At 41.5% G+C, this 9,417-nt stretch overlaps 1 protein-coding gene across 1 annotated transcript; it reads left to right on the top strand.

Moving 5' to 3' along the window:
* Positions 1-5,452: 5,452 nt before the first annotated feature.
* On the top strand, positions 5,453-6,381 carry LOC101990879 (vomeronasal type-1 receptor 4-like). Its single transcript, XM_013354739.2, has one exon. It carries the CDS (start codon positions 5,479-5,481, stop codon positions 6,379-6,381), a length of 903 nt encoding a protein of 300 aa, XP_013210193.1. The 5' UTR covers positions 5,453-5,478.
* The last annotated feature ends 3,036 nt before the right edge of the window (positions 6,382-9,417 follow it).

The raw sequence follows: 9,417 nt of genomic DNA, 5'->3' as shown, positions 1-9,417 counted from the left end.
AGATCCGCCTGCCTCTGCCTCCCGAGTGCTGGGATTAAAGGCGTGCGCCACCATCGCCCGGCTTTGTTTTGTTTTGGTTTTTTTTTTTTGGTTTTTCGAGACAGGGTTTCTCTGTGGCTTTGGAGCCTACCTCTTAATAGTATTATAAGATCATGCACACACTGCTAAGGGAGAAAAGCAAGCAGCAGTTGTATTCGGTTGTAAAGCCTAAAAACCACAATGACTGACCTGGCAAGATATCTCTAATGGTTCAACATTATATCTTGGGGATAACCAACAGCTGTCTAATTGAATTTAAGGATGGGTGTTCAATAGGAGAAAACTCATACTTGACCCTATCTATAAACCTAGCCAATATCTCATAGATGGAAAGGCCATAGACTGTATTGGAGAAACCTACAACTGCCATTTTCCCAAATCAGCATTGCTTTAAACTGTGTTCCAATTACTTGTGCTCATACCAACAGATAAATATAGCCTCACCCACTGTGGTGGCTTGAATAAAAACGGCCCCCACAGGCTCATAGGGAATGACATTATTTGAAAATATTAGGGCATGTGGCCTTGTTAGAGTCGGTGTGGTCTCTTGTTGGATGAAGTTTGTCACTAAAGGTGGGCTTTCATGCTTCAGAAGCAATCCAGGGTCAGTGTCACCCTCTTCCTGCTGCCTACTGATTTGGATGTAAAACTCCCCAGATACCTCTTCAGCCACATATCTGACTATATGATACCCTGCTTCCTATCATGACAATAATGGACTAAAGCTATGAACTGTAAGCCAGACCCAATTAAATGTATTCCTTTATAAAAGTTGCTATGGTCATTGCAAAAACCTAAAACCCTAAATAAGAAACTCCTCATCATACACACACACACACACACACACACACACACACACACACGTGTGTGTGTGTGTACATGAGGTGCCCAGTATCAACTGATAAATCCACAATACGTTCCCTACATCCAAGGTTCAAGGAACTTTTAAGAAGCAGGGGCAAAAAGATTGTATCAGAGGACCGGCACACCTGCTGAGAGATAGTGCCTTCTAAACATGACAGGGATACAGCCATGAAGCCTCACAATATGTTTGCCTGCAAAAGACTGCACATTGGCCACACCAGTAGAGATGTCAACATAGACCAGAGGAAATTTCTCACAAGACCTCACCCTGCCTTGCCTCTTGGTAATGCAACAAGAGAATCCCATCTTGAAATACACAGAAGGCAGGGACACTGCCATCTTGATGGAGTCTGTCATTACCAACTGTACCTACTTGTTCTCCACCAAGTAGTGACAGTATTGACCCCTGCTGAAAAGGCAAGTAGAATTAGTGGGAATGTACTAAGATTTTCAAAGATAAGTTCGAACTCAATATCAAATAAGGGACACACAATTTTGCAGAAAACAGTTTATCCTAAATTCACCTAGTAATTTGGCTCCCTGAGTAAATTTACTGCCTCCATCAATAATTCAGTCAATAACCTTCTCATAGGGGCTGGAGAGATGGCTCAGAGGTTAAGAGCACTGACTGCTCTTCCAGAGGTCCTGAGTTCAATTCCCAGCAACCACATGGTGGCTTACAGCCATCTATAATGAGAACTGGCCCCCCCTTCTGGCTTGCAGGCACATGTGGAAGGAATGCTATACACATAATATAATAAATAAAAAAATATTTTAAAAAATAACCTTCTCATACGTACTGACCGTTGATATGGGACAGGGTTCGTCTTTCACATGGACCCCCATTGGGTTTGGGGGTGTCCCAGTTATTGTTAAAAGAAGGAAGCAATCACTCATGAAAGACTTTGAAATATCATGGTGCCTACAGTAAGGAGAACCCCTCTCTCCCCCGTGTGTATCTGAGACTTTCTCAGAAAGTGGAATCTCCAGAGATGGACGGCACGGGTCATACTCTCATGTGTGGAACAGGTCAAGGGAGGAACAGGACATTGCTTTTTCTGTGCCTGGAAAGCAAGACTCCTTCTTTTACAGAACTTAGTGAAGGCGAAGAGAGGACTGGAGACAGAGGGGACTCAAGACACAGAACCTGGCAGCTGTTCACTTCCTCACTTCATGTCCTTCTGTTAAGGTAATTAAACTCAAGACTATATCTTCAAGGATCATTTCCATAGTTTGTTGTATAAAGTAATTAAATTCCAATTAATACTGAAACAGCTTCTAGAACAAACCTAGATAGTAATTGTGGAGGGAGGGAGAGAGTTGTACTCCAGGGACAAGATTCTGCAGAGGGCTTCCTTCTCCCCTACACCCTGAGAACAGAAAACTAAAGCCCAGTGACAGCTCTTGTTATTGAAAACAAGAACTCTATAAATCCAGAAGATTCAAATACAACCCAGTAAGGCTCCCCTAGCCAGAGACTGAACCCAGAGATGGGCTTATACGGCAGCCGCTGCTCTGGGCACACCTGACCACTCTTTAATAGTCCTCCCTGGCCTGGAAATTTTCCCTCAGAAGCACATTAGCTGGTTTTTCTTTGACTTCACGGCACAGGGCTTGATGAGCCTGATCTCCGCAGGTATGTGCTACGGGCTGGAAAGATGGTTAAGTGCCAGGCTTCCATGCTTAGGAGCCAGTGCCTTTGGGGAGCTCAAGGAGGGTCTTTGCATGTGCTGCCTCTTTCATTTTGGGGGAGAATGAGAATTGATACAAGAGCTTTTCCAGTTCCTAGGGGGGAAAAAGCAAAAACATTTCTCTTCTCTAAGCCTTTGCTCTCACCTGTAACATGACTGACACCATTACCAGTTCTCACAGGATTTCTTCACGGCATTTTTTTTAATTTTATTTATTTATTTATTAAGGATTCTGCCTCCTCCCCGCCACCGCCTCCCATTTCCCTCCACTTCCCCCTCCCTCTCGAGAATGAACAGCAATCAGGGTTCCCTGACCTGTGGGAAGTCCAAGGACCACCCACCTCCATCCAGGTTTAGTAAGGTGAGCATCCAAACTGCCTAGGCTCCCCCAAAGCCAGTACATGCAGTAGGATCAAAAACCCATTGCCAATGTTCTTGAGTTCTCAGTAGTCCTCATTGTCCGCTATGTTCAGCGAGTCCAGTTTTATCCCAGGCTTTTTCAGACCCAGGCCAGCTGGCCTTGGTGAGTTCCCGATAGAACATCCCCATTGTCTCAGTGTGTGGGTGTACCCCTCACTGTCCTGAGTTCCTTGCTCGTGCTCCCCCTCCTTCTGCTCCTGATTTGGACCTTGAGATTTCTGTCCGGTGCTCCAATGTGGGTCTCTGTCTCTGTCTCCTTTCATCACCTGATGAAGGTTAATATTCAGGAGGATGCCTATATGTTTGTCTTTGGATTCACTTTCTTATTTAGCTTCTCTAGGATCGCTAATTATAAGCTCAATGTCCTTTATTTATGGCTAGAAACCAAATATGAGTGAGTACATCCCATGTTCCTCTTTTTGGGTCTGACTTATCTCACTCAGGATAGTGTTTTCTATTTCCATCCATTTGTATGCAAAATTCAAGAAGTCCTTGTTTTTTACTGCTGAGTAATACTCTAATATGTATATATTCCATACTTTCTTCCATTGAAGGGCATCTAGGTTGTTTCCAGGTTCTGGCTATTACAAACAATGCTACTATGAACATAGTTGAGCATATACTTTTGTTGTATGATAGGGCCTCTCTTCACGGCATTTTTGTCTCTTATATATGGACAAACTTTGTCTTTGCTCGTTAAGATCTTAATTCCACAAATCCTTCCCCTTTTCCCCTCTCCGTGTGTGTGTGTGTCTTAATTGTTTTTTCTGCACTCATCTTCAAAGTCTCTCCCAGTCTCATAGATAACATACTGTACCTCTGAGTCAATTTCATCATTATATATCAGTATGAAGGAGAAAACTATTACTTGACCAGGTTATGAGTTAATGTAATCTATTGTAAGCTAGACTTAGTTTTATGAAGCATCAAGCACTGTTCCCATTTTTAGTTGGGAGAACTATGTCTGAAATAGGCACAGTTGTCTGCCTGGGTTGTTACATAACTCAGCATAAGCCATGGCCTTTTAAGTAGTCTCCAATAATAATTCAAGAGCTATTTAGGAACGTAATTCCCCATTATGTCCCTTGCTACTGTTCAAATTGTTCAGTAAACAACTGACGGAAGCATTGTAATAGGTGTTTAAAGCTTACCCTAAACCTGTCTGGAGGCTTTGGGTCCTCACTAACATTAAGGTAGGGATCCTGGAAAGATGGAAAACACTAGACCCAAATCATAAAACCATAAAAGTATTTATTAATGACATGAGGATAGTGGGGAATAGTCTGAAATTTTTTTCTTAGGATTCTAGATCTCTAACTAAATTTTTAATCAGCCCTAATTTGAACTTCCTTGTTATAACTGTCCTTACTGCCATACCTGGTGTTCTCGTGCACTATGAACTGTGAATTTCAAATCACAGCATGCTTTGTTTAACGTGTGGCTACAGATTGTAACCTCTAATTCTGCAGCCATGGAAACTGAGGCTGAAGGAAGGTACCCGACGTTTCCACTCATGAGGCTGTGTCATCGCAGACTAAGGTACAAGTCAATGTTCACACAGTTCTTGCTGCCAGTGATCTTGAAGATAAAAGATAAAAGAAAGGCATAGTTACCTACACCTCTGGAGTATAAAGATATATGAACCAAAGACACAGTAACTAGAGACAGTGCATAAAACAGATCTTTGCCATGTTCATTTTAAAAGAAAAATCACATAGTAACAAAACAAAAGACATTACAGAAGAAGGAAAGTCTTGCACTCTGAAAATGGCTAATGTTGATGCTGTAAGATAGGGTTATTTTGTTTTGTTTTGGGGGGTGTTTAGGGTTTTCTTGGGGTAGAAGTTCAGACAAGGTCTTGTTATGTGACTATGGCTGACTTGAAACACTCTGTGTTGGTCAGGCTGAATGTAATTGCAGTGAATCCCCAGTAATCCTCCTGCCTCACCCTTCTTCAAGTGCTGAAATTACAGACGTGAGCCACCATGCTTGACACAATTTTTTTTACCAAAGTGTCTGTTCACTGGGTATGCAGAAGGGAGAGAGGGGAAGGGAAGCTGCTGTTGGGAACTGAATCACAGGGGTGGTAACAAAATTCCATAGGAAAAGCAAGGTTGGTGAACACTTGACTTTATTTAAACACATGTTGAGGTTCAAAATACATGGAATATGTAAACATCTGAACATGTAATCTAATTTGCTAATATAGAAGTCTATTTGCTATTATGTTTTGTAACTTCAAATATTTTTATGTTCTCCCACAGATCCCACTTCAGGTACAAGATGTCCCACAAAGACTAACAAGAGAAAAAAAGAAAGTAGAATTCTTTAGATAGAAAAATTGTTCCAATGCATGTCGAGGACATCTTTTATATAACAGAAACACACTATGACATAAAGTATATTTTATAGATACATATCATTTCCTCAAACTCTACTTGGAAGATCCAAAATTTTTCTGACCATGAAATTAGAAATGTTTTTGAATGTTGATGAAATAACAATATTTCTTCTTCTAACTGGACTTGGCACTATGGCTAATGTTTCTGTTTTTGTCAATCAAATATGCATTTTTGTGGGCTCTAGAAAGAAATCCATACACCTTATTCTCATCCACTTGGCTTTTACAAATATTATAATGCTTTTGCTCAAGGGCATGCAAATAACAATTGAAGCCTTAGGTCTGAGACACTTCCTAGGGGACTTAGGCTGTCACATTCTTCATTATTTAAGAAGGGTGGCCCGGGGCCTCTCCATCTGCACCAGCAGCCTCCTCACTGTGGTCCAGGCCATCATCATCAGTCCCAGAGTCTCTTGGTGGGGGAGTCTCAAACTGAGGTCTCCAGGGTATGTGCTTCTCTCCCTGCTTTTTTTCTGGATTCTCAATTCTGTGATCAGCATGAACATCCTCCATTCCATCAGAAACAGAGGTACAAACACACTGCAACTGAGTAATGGTAAATATTGTTATTTCAGAAAAGAAAGTCAGAAAATGAACAACATTTTTCTCATGCTCATGGTCCTAAGAGACACTGTGTTTCAGGGAGCCATGGGAGGTGCTAGTGGCTACATGGTACTTCTTCTCCACAAGCACCACCAGCATGTCCTCTACCTTCAGAACTCCAAGCTTCTCTACAGAACTCCCCCTGAGCTGAGAGCTGCTCAGAGTGCCCTCCTTCTGATGCTCTGTTTTCTTTTCTTCTACTGGACAGATTGTTTCATTTCTTTACATTTATCTTTCTCTTGGAAGAATGACTCCTTAACAATGCATTTTCAAGAATTTCTGACCCTTGGTTATGCAGTTTTCAGTCCATGGATACTGATTCACAGGGATGGACATCTGGCTAAATGTTGGCATGCTCAGTAAGATTTGAGAAGCCATGTTGTTCTGATCTCTTCAAAAGAAAAAAGAAAAAAGAAAAGAAAAGGCTTCAAATGGCCATTAGTATTTTCTTCTCCTTGTATTTATTTTTCAGTCAAGTAAGAAAAGCTTAAGCAGGTAAAGATAGTCTCACACAGTAGAGCTGTGGCAAGCAGCCTGTATCTGACACAAAGATCCTAGGGGGCTAAAGGGACCCAGGGATGTTGAAATAGGAGCGGCGGGCTGCGTCCCCGGCACCAGGCCGCCCGCATGGCTAGCTTTACCCGAAATAATTACATGGAAACTGTATTCTTTTGAACACCACTTGGCCCATTATATCTAGCCTTTTCTCGGCTAACTCTTCCACCTGGACTAGCCCATTTCTTATAATCTGTGTAGTTCACGAGCTGGCTTACCAGGAATGATCTTAACCTGCGTCTGCCTGGAGTGGGAGAATCATGGCGACTCCTAGACTCAGCTTCTTTCTCCCAGCCTTCTGTTCTGTTTACTCCACCCACCTAAGGGTTGGCCTATCAAATGGGCCTAGGCAGTTTCTTTATTGCTTAACCAATGAAATCAACAGATTGATATATGATACTCCCACATCACAGGGATCTTTTTTTTTCTATTACATCATCTGTGAACATTTGATGTGAACTCTGCACAGACAGATGGAGGTCATTCAGTGTGAACTCTGCACAGACAGATGGAGGTCTCTCTCCACTGAGCTTCAGGTAGTGAAGATTTACAGAGTGATGTAACAGGAACCTGCACAAATTACTGTACTGAATCTCATTGACTCAGGAGCCTCATTTCTAGAACTAATCCTTCAGATATAAGTGTTCACTAGAGATACACAATTTGCAAATTATATATAACATTCCAAACACATTACCTAAATATCAAACAAGATGAGCAGTTGTTAGCTACTTGAAAATGTCCAGGCAGGACTGGGGGAGTGACTTCCTTTATGAACAAGGCTCAGGTTCAACCTCCAGAACCAAATCAGAGAGAAAAACACAACTGAAAACATAACCCTAGCTCCACACTTACAACAGAATGGCATTTAGGACTGGGGGAGCGGCACAGCAGGAAAAGGCTCTATTACCGAAGGTGATAACCTGAGCTTGATCCCCAGTTCCCATGTGGTTAAAGTAAACCGACTCTCTTAAGCTGTCCTCTGACCTCTGCATGTGTGCCATGTCACGTGCATGCCCCACTCCCACAAACAAATGTAATTTGAAAAAAATTTAAAGATTTTTGGTACGGTATTTATAAGATAATAAATAAGCTCAAAATCTATTGATATGGAATGAAATAAAATAAATAAATAAAATAATAAAATAAATACAATAAAGTAAAAATAATGGAATATAGTAATATCATTAACTAGATTTGCTCTCCATCATTTGCGAGAGTAAAATAGCTATAAGAATTATTACATTGGAGAGAAACTGGAGTAGCAGAAGCTTAATAAGTACTTCCTTTTACCTCTCTGAGGTTTTTTTTATTTATTTTTAAAAACTATGAGGGAACTGAAGAGCTAAGCCAGCAGTAAACAGCACACACTGCTCTTGCATAGGACCCGTGTTTGAGTCCCAGTACATAAAGTAGTGTACAGCTGCATACAGCTGCGGGTCAGTGGGATCCGGCACCTCTGGAATCCTCAGACATCTGTACTCCTCAGACATCTGTATGTGCAAAGACACATACACCTAACCAAAAATAAAAACAAACATTCTGGCTATTGATATTTTTCTCTTTTTCTTTTTCTTTCTGAGACACAGTCTCGTGTAACCTAAATTGGCCTCAACTTCCTTTAAGGCAGAGGCTGCTGTCTAAGTTAGGGTTCTACTGCTGTGCAGAGACACCATGACCACAGCAACCCTTATAAAGGAAAACAATTACAGTTCAGGGGTTTAGTCCTTTATCATCACGGTGGGAAGCACAGTGGCATGCAGGAAGAAACAGTGCTAGAGAAGGATCTGGGAATTTCCACATCTGGATATGAAGGCAGCAGGAAGTGAATGTCACACTAGACTTGGCTTGAGCAATTGGGATCTCGTAGTTCAGCCCCTAAAAGCACACTTCCTCCAACAAGGCCACATCTCCTCATGAGCTCTCCCTATGAGCTAACGGAGGTCATTTTTATTCAAACCACCACACTGGCCTTGAACTCTGGATCTTTCGGCCTCAAACTTTCCAGCTGCTGGGATTAGAGGTATATGCCACTGTGCCTGGCTCAAACGTATTTTGGTGACTGTGTTGAAGATCTGAGAGATGTGGGAATAGTGCTAGTCAATGCTCCCATTGGCAGGAATAGCATGTCAAACTGGTAGATGGCAGGGAAGAGCCAAGGTAGGGTCTTTCATGGCAGGGAATTCCCCTGCTCTGTTGAGGTCATGACAGGAGAGGAACATGGAAGGGTTTCTAGCTTACTGTAAACATTCAGGTGTGATTTTGTAGGTATGTACTGTTTCTAAGAGTCACTGACTGCATTTAAGATAAGTGTAGCTTTCTCTTTATAGTCTAATGAAATCTGAATGGTAGAGACACTTGTACTTCTATGTTTAGTCATGAAAGCATTCATTGATCACACGGATTCAACCTAAGTGTCTGATCAATGCATAAAACTGTCATATGTAAAACGAATGAAATATTATTCACTAAAAGAAAGAAATCCTAAGGGTTTAGGTGGAAATAGGAAATGAGGAACAATAGGAGAGGAGGAGATGGGGAGAGAGTCAACAAAAACCTAGTAGGTATTAAAATGCCATAATGAAGCCAACTATTCTGCATGCTGAAATAAAAATGTTGAAATAGATAAACAAATGGATAAAAAATAATCATCACCACAAACGGAAAGAAATTATAAAATGAATAAAAAGCAAAGCATCCTACAATAAAGGTGGTGATGGGCCTAAAAGGGAGGAATAGGAGGAGGAGGAAGAAAAAAAGTAGAAAAGGAGGAGGACAAAAAGATGATGATGAGGGAAAGGCGAATGAGGAGGAAAAGGAGAAAAGATCAGAAGAAGAGGAGGA

Source organism: Microtus ochrogaster, unplaced genomic scaffold, assembly GCF_000317375.1.
Source record: "Microtus ochrogaster isolate Prairie Vole_2 unplaced genomic scaffold, MicOch1.0 UNK66, whole genome shotgun sequence".
Taxonomy (NCBI): domain Eukaryota; kingdom Metazoa; phylum Chordata; class Mammalia; order Rodentia; family Cricetidae; genus Microtus; species Microtus ochrogaster.
Note: the sequence above shows the minus strand (reverse complement) of the source record. Positions and strands in the feature narration are given on the sequence as shown.